The following is a 19367-nucleotide window of genomic DNA, read 5'->3' on the forward strand; positions in this document are numbered from 1 at the left end:
TACAGTTTTCTTGTCCTCAGCATTGTGCCTTCTGCCAGTGCCATTAGTCAATGGACAGATAATGGCTCTGCTGCTTGGGGTAGTGTATTCCTCCTAGATGGTTACAAAAAGGGACTAGGTGTGAGCAGGATAGGCCATCCTGCGAGAAGGGCTGGGAGACGAGCTGTACCCTGCCCCACTTACACTTCAAAGTTCTTGCCTTCAACACACACACAGGACCCTGACAACAGCCTTCTGTCACCCCAGACCTCTTGCAGCCTTGACAGGGGAAGAGTGGAACTTTTCAGAACCAGTTGTGGGGATAGTACAAGGAGTTCTCCAACACATACAGGTTGGCACCAGGTATAAATATTGGACCTCCTAAGCCACTCGTCAATAGACTTCATGACCTGTAAACATTACAGAAGTGGAAATACCCTGCTGCTCACAGAGAACCGCCCTGCTGCTGAGTGGCTCCAAGGGTCAGTTGGCTGAACCCCTGTCTGAACTACAGGGACAGGCTCCAGAGGCCTTCCTACAACTGCTCAGTTGACCTGCTGCAAATGGTGCGTCCGAGGTCCTTGACGCTTGGGTGGCATCAGTTGTGCTCCTCCTGATAAGAAAGGAGAAATCCTAAAGACTGGGTACTTCATGATACCATGAACAGGCTCCTTCGCAGAAGACTCATCTGCCTGTGGTGAGACCTACTATCTACGTTACAGCGAGCACCAGCGATGACCGGCAATGCAAGATCTGCAATTCAGGCTATAGCAATGACAGCCCGTGGTGACTTCCAACATGAAACTCTAGCAACAACGTCTAGCAGCACCCAACCTGTTCTTGGTACTACAGCGGCAATAGCCTGTGCCATCCAGTCTGCTCTTCAAGCTACAGCGACAACCAACTGTGACACTCTCCCTGTTCCCTGTTGCCTCCACTTCTGCGAACAAACTTTTCACGCCGGTCTTTGAGAAGTTAACTTTTTAGATAGACTAATGTGGTTCTTGGATCTGACCCATGCATCATTGTGGTTGGGCTTGAACTTGTGACTTCCCCCCGGTCCATCATGGCCAGATTACTGCGAGTTGCGCTTAGTGTTTTTAGGCGCTATTTTTACCTGGAGTTTAAAAATTGCATATGATTTTTGTTGTTCTGAAACCGTTTTACATTTGAAAATGTACATTATTTTTCTAAATTGGTTTGCGATTTTCTTGTGTTATGCTTTCACTTTATTACTGTTTGAGTGCTGCATAAATGCTTTACACCTTGCCTCTAGGTTAAGCTTGACTGCTTTGTGCCAAACTAGCAGAGTGTTAAGCACCGGTTAGTTTAGTAACTTTTGTGGTTCCAATACTCTAATTTCTTACAATATCAACATTACAATGTTGAAAAAGGGAGATTTTGGTTGTCAAAGGGATGCACAGTTTTAATTGCCAATTGAAATGTATTCAGCAGAATTGATTGGGAGGGTCAAAAATGAAAAATGCACTATCATTTTCTTCTTCTAGCCTTTTAAATGGTCACCGGGGTGCTATTGCTAGCACAAGTGCAACGAGACATAGTACATTGTCCCACAATGTCTGGCAGTGTACCCTTAAGTGTGTGTTCTGGGAGAAGAATGGGATAGTGCACCATATCACAGCCAATGTGCTGTTCCCAGTGAATGGATGAATGTGTGTTTGCACTGGAAACTGTACAATAGTGGAAGGTGGCCTCTCGGTACGAAGTCTCCGCTGTATTTTTTCTGCAAATGGAAATGCAGCCTATATTTCAAAGGGATGCTGAGATCCCACTCCAGGTGTGTGCAATGAATAACTGCACTCACCTACACGGGGCATGCCTGAGGGACACACCCAAGAGGCACAATGGGGTTGGGTACCTACTGTGCCTCACCTAACATACTCGTTGCCTCTGTCTTCACTTCTGTAATATGTAGCAGGCTCAAAGGCAAATAATGTTCTCATTTGCACAGGGCTATATCCATGGTAAAGGAAGGACCACCCATTTGAAAACATATTTGCAAACATTTCGAACCAGCATGATTAGTATTACAGAATGGGCTGCAAAACTGTAAATAGTTACTTTTTTCCAAACTAGAACTATCAAACATTTGTTTAACATGATGTATGCTCTACCAACCTTTTTCAGACAGTTCACTGTACTCGTTTACTAATTCACCAAAATAGAAGGCCTTATAACCCCCACGCACATAAAAAACTCACGATTTCAAGAATATGCTAACTACTAACCTAAAAATATCACAATACCACCAGCAAAACTGATAGGAAACAGTTGTAAGCCATGCAATATATTTTATTTCAAAACATGTTATATGTGTAAGCTGTCTAAACTGTTTTTAAGCAATATCCATTTACCTGAATTAACCACGGTTGCCACCAGTGGTAACTTACAGCACACTCTTTAAAACAATGTTTAAATGTTTTATTACAACCCACTGAAACGCACATCAAATGGACACACCAAAACATTATTTGTAAGAACACAACTGTGCAGTTGTGAATAGACAATGAGTGAAAGATCTAGGGCATTTCACTCTGGAGTCTACCAGCAAGCGGTTCACAGGAAGTGGCTTCTCTGAGGTTATGGGAAAATTGAGCCTCTAGCTTCCAAAGACCTTGTTGCCCTGTCATTGTCCCCACAATCCAGATCTGGTGAATCAAACCATAGTGTAGTGTGAGCAAACCAATGCATAAAGCACTGGCTTCAATATGAAGGACATGTGAAACTCTTAAAAAACACGTTGAGCCTGATTTAGAGTTTGGCAATCGGGTGACTTTGTTACAAATGTGAGGATATCCCGTCTGCCTCACTACAAGGGCCATAGAAAATAAACCACCCGGAAACACTTAATCAAGCCATTTGTTTCATCTGAAAGCTACAAGCTAAAACGTCGGCAACTTCCTCAGATCGCAAATATTTATTTAATATGTCCAACTCAATGTGCCAAAAACAGTCAAAAGTAGGAAAACTATTTGTTTTGGATGGTGACCAAACAAATGGAATAAGAATTGAAGATCACATGAATTTTGTTTTCCCACAAAATTCTTAATGCTCTTTTGTTTTCTGAGGAGTGTTGGTCAAGAGAGATAACACCTTTGAGTCTTTGAAGACTGGCCAATAAGCTGTACAATTTGCCAAATTCCATTTTGTTAGCCTTAATGTTTCTTGATGAATCAGAGGTGTTCCACGCTTCTCCTGAATTGATAGGAGTCATCAGATTTTTAATGAGCTCAGTCAGAGGTTGGCTATTTTTCCTGATTTGTTCTATCATGTCAATTTTTTATAAGATAGCTCCTCTTTTCTATTGTAATTTCCCCAATTCTGAAATGTGAAACCCAATTATGGCACTGTAGTGGTGTCTTACTAGCCAGTGCTCTCTTTAAATATGTTAGCGGGAGACATTGCACGGTTTTGAATACACTTCATCTATACTACTATTATAAAGAGAGAGCTTGCACCTTTTGGCCAGGTAAACTCGGGAACCACAGCGTCAATCTACACACCCGATACATCTATGAAAATGTCGGGGTGTGTAGATGGACATAGGCTATATAAATTAAAAAAAAGTAAATTAAAAAAATTAAGTTTGTAAACAAAGTAGTCCCCTGAAAGTAGCGCCGGCCGGGTCCTAGCGCTGGCCGCTGTGCGACGTGCGTGATGACGAAGGCTCTGTTTTAATATACAAGTAATTTTATTTCCTGAAAATTTAATACTGAAAGGACTGCGAGACTCAAATGTGCTGTTTCATTCCTCCCCGTACACGGCCAGAATCCTTCTTCCTCCAGTCAGCTTTAATATCCAGCCGACGCGACATGCTGAACATGTATAGTTGGCGTATTTCCAGGTTTCCTTTGGAAATATTAAACTATACAGATTTCTTTCAAGAAATGCTGTTAACGGTAAAGCAGAGAGCCGTGCAGAGTGCTCTGCTCTGAGCCTGTGAAAGGGAGAGAGCACCGGAGAGCACATGACCACTTCCAGTACAAGGCTGCAATGTAAGTACTTTTCTTTCAGCAATAATGCACGCAGAGCCCGTTATCAACATACCTGTCCACAGAGAACGCTCGCTCTCCATTTCGCTGAAAGCAATGCTTGATGGAATACGAATATTAATGTTGCATTGGCAGCTAACACTATTAGCCCCTAACTGAAAATACATTAAAATGGCAAAATACTTTTTTGAAGAATTTCTCCGTTAAAATAAGGGTGCTTGCCTGCAAGAGTTATGTAATAAAGCACAAGCAAGGGGGCATATCCCTATAAGGACAATCATGTCGAATTGGATTCCACATATAAAGTAAAATCGGAAAATAAATCTATCCACTGTGTTTGTGTGGGTGGGCGTCAGAATTACGGCGAGCAATGGCGCCACAAACCAAAACAAGGAGCAGAAAAACACAGAGAATGCCCATTCCAAACCTTCACCACGGTAATTAAAATCACAAAGACATATCTCTGATCTCTGATTGGTGACGTGTGCTGGTGCGGGTGAAGTCTAATTCGGCGGGGAAACGTCCCTTATGCTGAGTGGACAGTGGCTTTTGTACAGTGAATGGAATGGGAGGAACAACAAATGGACAGTAAATGTTAACTGTTTCCATCCCATGAAGTGACAGATACAGAAAAAAGTAATGCTTAAGACACACATTTTGGAGCAATTTAACAGAGTTCCCGGTAGTTCGAGTATCGCCCCCGTATTAAGTTTAGCTTAATCAAGTGATGTAACACATGGCCATGAATCCTTTGCAAATCGCAACAATCACACAAATATATCTTCACACAATTATATAATTCATATAATTTTGTTACATTAACAAGAGGAAAACAATCGATAAAGCAATACAAAATAACGTGTGTTCTTCATTAGACCATTTCATATTCCGAATCATAAATAAGTAAATCTATACTACTATTATAAAGAGAGAACTTGCACCTTTTGGCCAGGTAAACTCAGGAACCACAGCACCAATCTACACACCCGATACATCTATGAAAATGTCAGGGTGTGTAGATGGACATAGGCTATATAATTTTTTTTTTAAGTAAATAAAAAAAATTAAGCTTTAAAACCAAGTAGTCCCCTGAAAGTAGCGCCGGCCGGTACCTAGCGCTGGCCGCGACGCGACGTGCGAGATGACCCCGATGCGTGCGTGATGACGACGAGGAGGAGGAGCGGCGGACATGAAGCTGCGGTGAGGTGAGGAGCGCGGGCGCGTCATGGCGAAGAGGAGGGAACGGCAGCTCAGGTAAAGTAAAGCTTGAAATCAGGGCGAGAGCGGGAGGGAGTCAGGGCGGGAGGGGAGCTGGTGTGCACAGAGGGACAGGCGGGAGGAGTGGGGGCGGGAGGGAGTCGGGACGGGAGGGGGTCGGGACCGGAGGGGGTCGGGGCGGGAGCGGGTGTACTGCCCCCAGCCCCTTTCTGCCCCAGGCAACGCTGGGGCGGGCTGCTAGTGATATTATAAATCTAAACTGTTTTTTTGCAACTACATGCTGAACTTTTTTTTTAACCTCATCCAGAGTCACTGCTGTCCTCACGGTTAGTTCAGAGTGACTATGTTAGGATTTCTAGACACAGTCCTTTTTTGCTCAAGTCTCTTTTTGGTCTATTCTACATCCTGGTCACAGTCCTTTTCTATTGAAGTCTTTCTTCCATGTCTCTACCCTGTTCCAGTCAATTTGCAAACAGCTATTCTAGTCCTTCTATTACTTTTCAAAGTCAGATCCCCCAGTCTTTGATTGAGGCAGCATTATATGTTTCTTGCTCTCTTCTGCTCTCAATTGAGATTTAACAATACATTATGATATATGTTGACACTTTTATTCACTACTGGAGAAAAGGGTTTTCCAATTATATTCAAGTTCATTACAAGACTTCAGTATACTTTTTCTTGTGAGCAGCTTGCCCTTGGTCAGAATTGTTCTCACACAAATCATTCATGTATTTGGCCCGTGCAATTACTGTGAATGCAGTTAATTTTAAATGCTAGTGTTGTTTCCAGCTTCGAGGTTATTTTGTTAACCATTAGCTTAAACATTGTTTTGACTTGTTGGAAGGAGGCCTAAATATAGGCAACTGTGTAACTGTGGATAATGGCACAAGACTTGAATAATGTCATCAATTTCCTTTCTAAATAACAATCTTCTCATTGCTTAGAGTCGACCGCCATCACTCCGCTTGCCAGATAAAATTAGTTATTGTAGGTTTGGCCTTTAGTCACATCACACATTACAAATCTGAGAATGGCATGTATGTAGCTCGTCGCCACAAGATTTGCTCTGGGTTCTCAGGCCCTTTGTGATGGCAATGCCAGCAACTAAAGCACGCCCATCGTGGGCAAAAGACTGATACCAAATGCTAAGCCAAATATTGTGGCCACTCTTGCAAACTGCGAACAAAGCAAGATAGAGGTACCCGATTGGTTCCCCAATATCTCAGAATCACATAAACAGTTTTTTCCTAAAAACTTCCACTGTAAGAATGTAATGCATCAGTGATGGAAACTTTAAAGAAGAATAGAAACCAATGCTGAATGGCTGGTTTCAGCCCACTGACCATTCTGTTTACGGTAGGTGTCTACAGCTCACTTTAACTCACCTTTCCATTCCCCGCAGTAGGCCAGAAGGCCTCCAGGGAAGTCTTCTGTTCTCTTATATTGACAGACCCCTTGGCAGTGGACACAGGAACTGAAAGAGGAGGCAATGCTGATGCATGTGGAATCCACTACTAAAGATGCTACAGAAACCAGCAGAGAGATGGGCTCTATTGAGTGAGACCTGTAAAGAGAGAGAAAAGTCTTTTAAATGCTGACGCCTTATGAAGGGAATGAATGAGACCACATAAGAAACTAACAGAACTTCCTTGTCTTTAACAAAATTGTAGAAAGAAGATTTAAGCGTCAATTTAATTCAACAATTGGACATTTTATCATTTATTTAACATTCCCAGGAGATGTAAAATGTTCTTGATAGAAAAAAAGTTTGGTCATTCCACTGTGGGTGCACTGCACCCGACACGATGGTCAAAGGCTGTTCAACCTCAGTGGAAATGACCCATACTCCCAGATGTGTTTCCAGATCACCCTTCCAAGCCTAGGCCCTGATAAAGCCTGACGAGAACCCTGTTTCAGGGTGCTTCCACCTAACTCTTACATTTTAAAGCTATGCAGCATCCACATCCCAAGCCTTCTCTACAACTGTACGGAAACTTTGCTGAATGCTAACTGGTGATGCCATAGTAGTTCCATCAAAAGATGAGAATTGAAAAGATAAGTTTTAAGAAAACTGAGAGCTGCTTATGCCAGTCAGGCACACAGCGCTTAGGCAACAGATAATATATGCTTGCTATATTACACATAGCGTCCTACTCGCTGGAAGAGATGACCAAATGAGAATATTGATCACTAACAAGACTTTGACGGGAATCCATCTCTGGACATTGGGTTTCACCTACTGTTGCTGGTGGCTATGTGTGTGTTGGGTTGTGAGTATTTCTCTAAAGACTCCAAGGTATTGAACCTGGCACTTAATTGTTTGGCTTTGAGTCTTACCATTTCGGAGTATACTTTTCTCTTTAGCAGACCCCCTGGTTTATTATGTTTTTTATAAATATTTAGCTGGTCAGTGACCAGCAGAAGTATTTGACCTCAAATGCTGGGTACGGACTTTCGTCCTTTGTTAACTGAGGGGGGTAAATTAATTTGCAAAAGATAACAATCAAGGACTTATCTCACTGATTTATGCAGTACATTCATATTCCCAAATATTTACTTGGGCATTTAGGTAAACAATGGCAAACCAAGCATCTAAATCTCCTGATACATTTGTTTCTGATGTTTATTTATAATTTCCATGTACAATACATGAAAACCAAACGATCGTATTGCATCAAGAAAATCCTGTAAGAATACAAGTATAAACCAGGTACAATCACAGAGACATCCGTAAGCACAGATACAAATATGAACACAGTAGCCAGTGCAAATGCTCAGGTATGAGTCACTAGTGGGAGTAACAAAGCCTTTGGCAATGTTTATCAATGATCAAAATAGAGTCCCCTGCAAGACTCTAGAGACTGAAGAGCAAGTAGGTCGGTGTTTTAAAGCTCTTTATTGAGGGTAAAAAGGCAAGTGTATAGACTTGTAAACTAACACTCAATCAATTCCCACTTAATTTGTGGGTTTACGCCAGATACATTGGGCCCGATTCATAGAACTAACTTAAGACAAAATCCTAAACTTACTACTTTTGGTATTCACAGAAGTTAGGATTGTGTCTTAAATTCTTCTAAGACAAACTTAAGTCAGACTTAAGACAGACTTAAGACAAACTTAAGACAGACTTAAGACAGACTTAAGTTAGGATTTTGTCTTAAGTTTGTCTTAAGTCTGTGTTAAGTCTGTGTTAAGTCTGTCTTAAGTTTGTCTTAAGTCAGTCTTAAGTCTGTCTTAAGTCTGTCTTAAATCTGTCTTAAGTCTGTCTTAAGTTTGTCTTAAGACAAACTTAAGGCAAAATCCTAACTTCTGTGAATACCAAAAGGAGTAATTTTAGGATTTTGTCTTAAGCTAGTTCTATGAATCGGCCCCAATCACATCACAGAAACCGTTTTTTGGGTCCCTTCGTCTTGCACCTAAATAGAAGCTGCAGGAAATCATTTAAGGGCTCTCTTATGTAGAGTCAAGCACAGTTTCAGTTTTTTTATACCGCCCCTACACTCTCTATCTATTGATACCACTACAAGCATCACAAATTATAGCAAAAAATTACACTCTATAAACACATCTTCATAGTAACCATCCTTTATCTTTGTGCTGTGCTGTTAGCAAACTCTTTGCAGGTTTCTGCAGTGTCAAGCATTCCTAAGGTCATGTGCATAATGAAAACCTACATCAGATGTAGTGTAATCAGTTTCATTCATAAAAGTATAGAGGATTCCTTTTTCCTTTTCTTAAAGGTGGCTAATGCTTTCCTCTATTACAAAACATTCCTCCTGACTGCTCTGACAAAGTTGGTGGGAAATATGCTTCAGTGTGTACCCATGACTAAGTTTTTGAGGGCAGATGGGGGGTGTCTGTAGGTTTTGCACACTAAAGGAGGAAGTTGTCTATTGATACGTCATAATGGAGTAGGTTAGGTGAGCCAAAGAAAAGCTCATTGATGAGCACGATTCAGGATAAGGGTAGTGAATTTGCATGAGCAGTTGTTATTGGGCAAATATGAAGCTGTCACTTTCTATACCCCATGTATGGGTGCCCTGCTTTTTGTTCTCCAGGCTTGTGGCTACACACAGCAGTTTGCACATCAATGGGAAACAAATATCTTTTGAACATTTGTGGTTGTCCATGTTACCACTCATTGGGACATTAAAGTAAGAGATATTGTCTCACCTTCAGGAAAGATTACATTAGATGAGTTGTTTTACTTAATACATAGGTGGCATTTTATAAAGAAATGAAAACACAATTATGGGCCTGACTTATTTCCTGGCGGATAGCCTGTTGATCAGCTAGGGCGATGGACTAAATTACTCCGTCGCACTGGTAGCCGATCTGGTTAGCAGATTTAGCATTGCCAGGAACATTTACCACAGTTTCCGTCATTGCATTCCCCTGTTTGATACAGGGCTCCGTCAACATGGCGGAGCCCTGCACTAAACAATTTTTTTATCCAAATAGAAAATCCCCAAACTGGATTTTATTTTTGAAAACAAAAAATTCAATGACCCTCCCCACCCCACCCCCCCCCAGCATGGGAGTCCACTCCCATGGTGATGGGACTACTTAGCAGTTTCTCTGCCCCTAACAGCCAGGGTTTTTCTGGGGGTGACGGGCAGTGAAAACAGCCCCTTAATTCCGCCAATGTAAATTATCCGGTAAGAATTACAGGTCTGCCTCTGTGCACCTTTACCCCACAGGGCCCTCAGAGGGGTTTAATCACGGCAGAGATGGAGTAGTCTCAGCCATCAACATACCTATGGTCCGTCCGCATCTACATCAGGCGGTAAACATACTCTGGCAGGATTGCGACACAGAATGCTTACCACCAAGATATAAATCATGCCCAGATGTTACTTATTCAGTAGATCTAATGCCTTCATCTTGTAATATATGGAGTGAAACAATCAAAACGTTTTTTCTGAACTAAATAATAAAAATCGTACATCACCCCACTGTAAACTGTACATTTTTTCGTAATAAAGAGAGACAAGCCTGGCCCACCACAGAGGCCGACGGGCTAGCACCCTGAGTGGAAACCCCTTGGAGCAACATCCTATTTCCTTGCTTGCTCCACCCCTCATGCTTCTTTACCTCTTCCACTTACTTAATGCATTTTGCTTCAGCTTGCTACTTCTAAGAGCTTTATTTCCAGTTGTTACTCTGCAGTGGCGGCTGCTAGTGAACGGTGGCGGGGGCTGCAGTGGGTGGTTGAAAAAAATAAAGAAACGGCTACTTACCTTCTGAACGCCAGCGGCCGCCTCTCCTCCATCCTTCTGTCTATGATGCACGGAGGTACGGAGGCACACAGGCTCCAATTCATCCCTAGCTAATCACCACGCTGCTGTCACCAGCATGATAGCAGCATTGTGATTGGTCTGAGCTCCGTGGTTCGCCGCTCAGACAGGGACTGGGTGCCTGTGCATGTTGTCCACCCATGCTGTGCAATACAGCCAGGTGCAGAACATTCTAAGTGTGCATAACGTAGGTGCACCAAATCATTCCTCCCCTGCTGGCTGTGACAATAGCCCTGCCCCTTAAAACTGTCTCAGTGCGGACAAATTAAATGATAATAACATTTTATTATTATTGTGTTTTTAATTTTTGCACTGCTCAAAGAGAAGTTTTGGGATGGCGCTCCTCCGGTTGTATGACAATCCAACGCATGCTTTTACCACGCATGCCTTTACAACGCAGGTATTACAACGCAAGTCGTTACAACGACTTGCGTCGTGGGCCGCTGGATAGTGGAATAGTTTAATTTTCTATTCCAACTCCAGTCCCCGTGGATAGTAGGGAAGGTGTTGGATAGAAAATTAAACGATTCCCTATCCAACTGCGCCCTCCAGCGAAAGTCGTTGTAACGACTTTCATTGTAGTTCCTGCGCTGTAATGGTAGTGCGTGGTAAAAGTTTCGTTGTAAACGATGTTCCCCCGCTCCTCCACCATTGCGGAGGGGTCTCTGCTGCTCAGTTCCCACGATATGAATGTTCAAATCGGATGTAAAAGACATTGCCAGACAGTGTCGGGAGAAAGATTAGGCACCCATGTGATTGTCAGAGACATGGAGTATGGATGCTTCTTATAGAGACAATGTGTCAGATTGCGCTGCACCTCCTAGTAGTAAGTGGAACAGACCTAAAGGATCAGTGGAGAGGAGGGCTGTGTGGCTGGGCACAAATGATTGTTAAGGTGGAGCTGCCCTTTGCCACAAATGCAGATCACACAGTCATCTCCCTGTCAGAGCCTCTGTAGACCCACTTTAAGAGCCCCGAGGGGCCTTTGGGCATGTCCCAGATCCCTGATGGTGAATGTCATTAAAGGAGGTGACAGTCACAGAAGCCACAAAAGCTGAACCAGAGGCTTTCTCAGCCCCAGGCACTTTAGTCAATTATATTTGATTGTTAGGAAGCACGTCAGACCGGTCTGTCCTGCAGAGTAAACTTGTGGAAGGGGCAAATGTTGCTCCCTATTTTCCAAAAAAAAGAGGCTCAATCTGGTTGTCACACGTAGAATTATTTGCATGACCCCCCAAACAAGAGTCATGCTGCCCGAAAGGTCAACCGGTGCAGGCAGAACTCTATAAATTCAAGAAAGGGGTGGTTTCATCCTGGTCTCTTATGATACTGTAGAGCTGTGGAGGCAAGTCAGGCATTGCATGGAAGTAACACCAATAAAAAGCAAGTGGCAGTCTGCATTGGAAAACTGCAAGCATGCAGCTCCCCTCAGGTTGCATGGAGGGTCTGTGTGGAGACAGAGTAGAGTGAGTGACTTCACTGTTGATGTTACTATAGTTTGGAAGGCTTAGACGCTGGGGTAGTCCTTACCATCTGTGCTATTGTAGGCTACTGTGTTGGGGACAGTGGTACATGAAGGGCAATTTGCCCATTGGTGCACCGCAGCATCTCAGTGCCACTCTCCTGTGTGTTGATGGTGTGTTAGGAATCAGTGTCTATCTCTCCATGGTGAACTGCTGCTTAGGATGCCGCTGCCGTGGTGGGATCCTTTGACATCCATGTCTTGTGGCGCCTCCATGCAGGGATATTGTGTGGGAGACAGAGGCAGTGATGTTGTGGTTTGATATTTGTGTGCCATGGCACCTCCATCAAGGACAGCTTTGTGAGAGCCTGTAGAGCCGAAAGACCCACTAATAAAAAAAAAAAAAACCTGGTAGGTAAGGGAAACTCTTCGCTCATGTTCCGACTTTCCTAGTCTGTTTGACGAACCATTCACATAAAAAACACTACACGTTTTGATTTTTGATTTGATTGGATTGGGATTTATAGAGCGCATGGCTGCCCAAAGACTTCCCTGTGCTATATGATGAGTACGGGTGTCGGTACAGGGCAAAATTAGAGATCTAAGGGAAAGAACAAGGTAGTGCGCTTATAACAGTTTATCACGCTCACTAATGAGATTAATCGCCAAGTCAACTGGTGAATGGGCATTTGTTCTCAGAGTGTCAATAGTACATGAGACCAACATCAGGACCAACTAGCATTTTTCTTGTGTATCCTTCCATTATAGAGTTCAAAGCAAGTACTTCTGTAAAGAATTCACCCACATGGGGAGTGCTTCACTGTTCACACCTTTCACCAATGTTAGCAACTTCTAAGGCTGAAAAAAATGTCTACAGGCCCTGCCGCATTCATGTCTTCACGCACAGCAAAAATCATATTAATCATTGGACAACAGCCAAAATGGACTTAACTGCAGCACTAACGGCTAATAATAAGCAGCATGGAAAACCCCAAGCCCTGACCACCACGGGGACGCTTATTTACCCACTGTCTGACTAATGCATGCATCTTTGGAAATCACGATTTGTAAAAATTCCTTCTCGTTCTAGCATGGCACAAGATGGATGAAGAGGTCAGCTTCCCCCAGATGGTGGAAGTGTAATGCCTGCACTTCTGTAGCTGGACATTGGTGATCTAGACAATGAATTGAGGGGGGATGGAATCAGGGCTACCTTTAAAAATTCATTGAGGACCTTGTTAGCAAAAGACTGCTGATTTGTTCACCCTGAGCACTGATATCTGATAGATGGTAGGGCTGAAGGTTCTGTTGTTCAAGGACAGGACATTCCAAGGCAGGGCCTACCCTTTGTCCGTCTCTGATTACTGCTTCAGGAAGGCTGATGAAAGCAAACACATTGGATACTTTTGCTTAGAGCCAGCCCCATTGCTATCTGCTGTATGAGTCATAACTTTGTAGTCTCTGGAGAGCTGCCTGGGAATGATATTTGGAAAAGAACAAACCCATACTTGTTCTAAAATCTGAAGGGAACGACACCCCTTGTCTAGAAAATGTGTATGGAACATGGATCCATACAAACCCACTTTGTTGCACTTCCAAGTTCTTCTGGACCAAATAAAGGAGTGCTAAGCAGAATACTCAAAGAGCTGCTGTGAATTTAGAGCAGGTGTCTCCCTTACAGCCAATCTTCCAGAGGTGAGTGGACTTCACTTGAAGTCTGCAAATTCTCCTAACAAAGCTGAGGGTATGCCTTAACTGCCTAGAAGCATGTCTGCTGCTGAGAGAGGGAAGGAAGCTGTCCTGCCCAGCAGGAGCAGACTCTGTCCAAGTGGAGAAGCCCAGCATAGTCCCAGTGCAAGGAGGCACCCAGGTAAAGCAGATTTGCCAAGGAACCAACACCAGGAGTGACCTAAGTCCTGGAAGAGTCTACCCAGTAGCTGGGTGCAGTTTCCATGTGAGCTGCATATGACTGTACCAGAGTACAAAGTATCCTATGTTGTATGGCAATTTGCTGCTGGCTTATTAGACTGGTACTGAAGCTACTGATGCTCTGCGTGCAAACCATGGTCACCGAAGTGGGAATCCCTGGTCAGCCTGGAAGTCACAACTGCCCAAAAGACACTACTTAGAAGGATTTAGCCTGGAGGTAGAAACCGCTAAACCAGAACAAATTTCTCTAGCCAGTCTGTGCGGCCGCTGCTACCAAAGATGAGTGCAGCCGCGAAGATTTGTCCCACAGATCACCTCTGCAAACTTCATTCGAGAAAGGCTACTGGTGTGTCCTCCTTAAACAGAAGATCCGTTGCCATGAGACGGGAGCCTGGACCACATCAGCCACACAACCTAAGCTGCTACAAAAACGAACAGACAAAATGTGGTGCTTAGTCTACACCAGGGTTAATAGACAAAATTGACAGACGAGTCTTCCACGCCCACTAAGACGTTTTGCTGAAGGTGTTGCGAGACATTAAACTGAGTTAGAGATGTGACCAGTCTGAACCATATGCACTGAGGCTAAATCCTGGCTAAACCCATAATGTGTTGGGGACTTTGCACACTTGATCATGATCATGACAGGAGGAACAGGAAAATTGGGAGGGTATCGGAAAGAGGTAGGTCTAACTCCTCACTGTTTATTGCAACTTTGTGTAGCACTTACATCCGCTGTGTGATTGAAGTACTTTCTTTTTACATAAAATATAAGCACTGGGCTGAAAATTAGGTTATTGTATCCATTAGTTGTCTTTTTGATTTGTGAGCTATTGCCCCCCGCACATCCTCCATGAAAAGTCTGCGATTGATCACTCTGGCTATTCTGAATCAAGTGCCAAAGTTGTCGTGCTGAGCTGAGATTGCAGCCCCACAGTAGGACAGACCAGTGACAAACTGATTCACACCATAGTGGGATCTCAGTGGCCCATCTATCTTTTGATCCTCAAACAGGTATGACAAGCAATTATTTTCAAACTACTCACCCAGTCAAAACCTGAGGTGCAGGGAAGCAGACTTTTTAAAATTTATTTTTAAGAGTTTTATTTAGTGCGAACTAGATCCGTGACATCGGGTATCAGAGCGCTTTACATAGCACCAAACTTGATCACATAGACCTGAATCGACCTCAGAGATAGGTCTATTAGGACATACAGAAGTGGAAATCACCATGCTAAGATCGAAATCAACCCAATATGAGATCTTTCAAGAATAAACTGACACATGTCTCTTCGGAGAAGCCTTCTCATACCATCTAGAAGTAAGCAGACCGTATATTGTCACATAAGTGGATTGGTTAATGTAAGAGCCACCTCCAGCGCATCCATCTGCACCAAAAAGTGGCTATCTGTAGTGAGGATGCCGGACGTGTGTCCCGTGCGCACTGAAACCAAGCTGTACCTGGCTGACGAGCCTATTTCTAGGGTGTAACTGATACTGTTCTGGGTCAGGGAGGACCTGGTTTGGGAGTTCGGAATGGACTGTTCCTATTGGAGCAGGGTCAGGACTGATTTGCAAATAGCTGGGTCCAAACTGAGGTGGCCTGGTGTGCAAAATAACAATGGTCTGGGATGCGGGTCTGATTAATTACCAGTGGCTGAGCATAATTCAAGCATTCCATCCATCACTTCTTGTGCATACTTTAGCTATCTGTACTAAACCAGAATTTTACAAGTAAAAAAAAGCACATTCATTAAGTATCAGGTTTGTGAGACCCTTGTTAGGCCTGGTCACTTTTAAGGTCATTGCTTAATTTATCTCTATGTTTAAGACATAATCAGTTAGTGTGACATTACCAGGCTCAGCCTGGGTGCAGACAAACTAATTTATTTACTGGATCTTTCTTTACAGTGTCATCAGTTTATTATGACAGTGATTATTTAATTAGGTTTTGCTGCAGGTGGCACAGCTGTGGCAGGTGAATTTCCAGTCTTTAGCTTCACCTGTGCTGAGAAGAGGAGACTAATTAATTTAGGGTTTGGAAGACAATCTTCTTCATAGCAAACAGAACAGAGGGGCATATTAGCAACAAAGAGCGATAATTATCCCTAAATGCGCTAAGCGCATTTTTTTTTATCGTCGCCTATCGCTGGATATTATTGCAGAGATAACGTGCTACTAGCAACGTTTATCTCTAAAGCGATAAAATATCCGGCGATATCGGCTCAATGCGTGAATATCGCTGGAAATCCAGCGATATTCAGGCATTAATGCTAATGGGGACTTAACTTGAATATCCACCTCCCATTGGATATACAGGTTTAGTCGTGGTCTGAGCAGGCGTTATGTTCTGGCGATATTCGCACTTAGCGCAATTTTTTTTATCGCTTCGCCTGCCTTGCTAATTGGCGATAGCTGTGTTAGTGACTGCTTTCAGTCGCTAACAGGTTGGGTACGCCCACTTTGCATGTCATTAGCGATAAATATCGCTGACATGCAAAGCTGGCCCCAAACCTGTAGCTATCGCCTATAAGCTGTCGCTAACTGCTGTTAGCGACAGCTTGCTAATAGGGCGATAAAAATATCGCCACTTTTAGCGGGTAAAAGTCCAGCTAAAACGGTGATATCGCCCTTGCTAATATGCCCCTTGGTTCGTCCGCCTCATTTAGAGGAGGGTAGACTAACATGTTTTCATCGACAGAACGCCCAATTGGCTTAGTCAATGGAAAGCATTACATTTCCCACCCATTTAAGGTGGACAGAGCAATGCCCTTTTTTCTGGTAATAGCGAACAGAAAAAGACAAATGACCGCCCAGCCTTTAAATCTTTTATTTTTCAGTACTAACCTCCCAGATCTGGAGGTTTGTTCCAGAGTGGGTGGTTAGTTTAAATGTGTAGTGATCAGCCATCAAAACTGATGGTGGCTGTCCACCAAACTTTGTTGAAAAACACTGTGACAGCACTTCCTTTCAATGAACAGTGAGGACCCCTTGAGTGGCTACAATTGACCGACGTCATTGTAACAGGATAGTGACAGTAATGTCCTCCGCCAGCCCAACGAGCACCATATGAATCAGACCCTACAGGTTGTTATGTACTTTTTCATAGAATATGGACAGTTATGAGGAAGAAAGATGATGGGGTGATGTTTCAGTTAGTTTGCCATAAATGCCATTACTCAGATTCCAGATCTCTTTTGTGACAGCCCTAAGATTTCCCTTTCCTCTCTCCAAGACTCCAACTTAGAGCATCAAAAATTTAGTTTAACTGTAAATTTTATGAGTGAGTCCTGTTATTTCATACAGTAAACAAGAAGTAATTTGTTTAACAAAGGAATGAAACATATACATAAGGGATTTAAGGGAAAATATATTTGTTTGTAAGAGGAGAGTGAGAAGCTTGTCTCCAGGGTAGAGACTAGTCTCACAGTAACAAGGACCTTGCAAAGAGTATAACAGTTTACAAGAAGAAGACCAGGGAATGACATCACCTCAGTCATTGTAGGCTGCTATTTCCCTCCAAACAATCAAGCAGGGCACTGTACGGATGACTCAGTGAACTAACTTGTGCCTCTGAGAAATGTGGTGTGTTGGAGGTCATTGGTGCAAATGCTGGCAAGTCTCAGGCCTCCATCCTACCAAAATTTTGTACATTGCGTGTCATAATTTGAGTTATAGTAACATATCTTAATTTCATTGCTTAAAAATGGCATAAGTATGATATAGGGGTGCTATATATAACGTTATTATTAGTAGTAGTAGAAGTAGTAGTAATAACAATTGTAGAAGTGGAGTATGCAATAAAACCTCTCATAATTTATCTCCAAGACACTTAGGGGTCAATCTATGTCAATAAATTGGTTCATGTTATAAAAGATGTCCAGTAGAGGTGCGCTTGTAAAGAACTGTAAGGTGGTTTGGATTGCTGTTTATTCAAGCACTTGCATTAATGTATTTCAATTCATTTCCATTTCATTTCAATTGGTCCTTATGCTGTGATGGGCTTACATCTTGTCTCTTTACAATTTCTAGGTTGGCGGTCCTTCATTAAAAGAGTTCTATCGCCTAAAGTACAAACAATACATGAGAATACAAAGGGAATATCTTGGTTTACAGATGCTAAAAAGTCAAAGCAAGTTCATGCTGCCTTTTACACTGAAGTACATGTCAGTTAATTCTATGTACAACTTTACTGTAAAGAGCGGGTTTCACGTGCCTATGTTAGCGTGCCTCTGTTTCCCTGCTGATTCGCCATTTCACTGTATCCCCATCTGTGTCTTTTCTGGTTTTTATTGGAACGAAATTCCAGTTTGGTTGGTATCCTGGTATTGGTAGTGCTAGTACAAGGCAGCATTTTAAGTAATGGAACTTGCCTTTCATGAATTGGGCCAGAATAGGACACTTTACTACGCACGCATTTACAACGCGTGCCATTACCTCATGTTTTTTGCTACGCAAAAACTTTTACAACGCAGGGCTTTACAACACAATCCATTACAAGGCATTGTCCATTACAACACAATTACTATTCTAACTCCACCGGGGCATTGTGATGGGGAATGCGATATAATGGTTTGCAGTGCAAAGCCCTGCGTTGTAAAAGATTTTGAGGAGTAAAAAATGCGGGGTAATGACAAGCGCTGTAACGCATGCGTTGTAAAGGATTTTTCCCATTGTGCCAGTATCTCAGCTTATTTTGCTTTTTTGTCTGTCCTAGTGATAGCTTTAGCTGTCTTGCAAATCTTTTCTAATTACGAAAAATTATACTTCATATTCTTTGTAATTTTACATAAAGAAAGGGGCTTTGGGTCAGCCTCCTTCAGCCATTGGTCTGTGAGAGTGTCATTTACACTTTGGTTCAGCCCACATAACAGCATACATATAGTAGGCTGTGTGTCAACCCTCTTTAACCATTGGCTCTGCTGGGAGTGACAGTCTCATTTTGGGTCAGGCCACAAAATAGCCATGTGGGGCCTGAAATGTCAGTCATGTGGAAGGATAGCATGTTGCCAATTTACACGTTTTCCCACTTTGCGTTCAACAACACGCAAATAGGTCTCTGTTTGAGATATTGTCTTGCACTCACACATACATCAGAACCCCCTTCACCCCCACCGAGAGTGTATGAGTAGTCTGTTTCACTCCTGCCTACATCCACAGAATTCCAAAATCTGCTACTTAGCTTGTTCAGCAAACACTGTGGTATAAAACACTAGACAAAACAAGTTAATATTTCAATGATAGCCAATGTCAGGCTCCTCTTACAGTTGTCCAATTTCGACATAGAAACGTAAAATTTTATGACGAAGAATTAAAAAAGAGAATTATTTCTTACTACCCATAGATATGTTCATTTTGAAATTCTCTATCTGAAGGATCTCACATTATGCACCTCACCTCCTGCTGTGATGGGCAAAGAGCATCTGCAGAATCCAGCAGGACACATTTCTGTCCAGCTGTTCCTAATTT

At 42.8% G+C, this 19367-nt stretch overlaps 1 protein-coding gene across 1 annotated transcript in view; it reads right to left on the reverse strand.

Moving 5' to 3' along the window:
• Window positions 1-19367, reverse strand: part of THPO (thrombopoietin) — a gene marked incomplete at its 5' end in the record, with an annotated part of 220585 nt that overhangs the window by 104631 nt on the left and 96587 nt on the right. The window contains one exon of the mRNA XM_086944439.1: window positions 6596-6774. Coding sequence (XP_086800565.1) covers window positions 6596-6774 — 179 coding nt within the window. The remainder of the gene's footprint in view (window positions 1-6595; window positions 6775-19367) is intronic.

The sequence above is a fragment of the Lissotriton vulgaris genome, chromosome 11 (assembly GCF_964263255.1).
Source record: "Lissotriton vulgaris chromosome 11, aLisVul1.2, whole genome shotgun sequence".
Lineage (NCBI taxonomy): Eukaryota > Metazoa > Chordata > Amphibia > Caudata > Salamandridae > Lissotriton > Lissotriton vulgaris.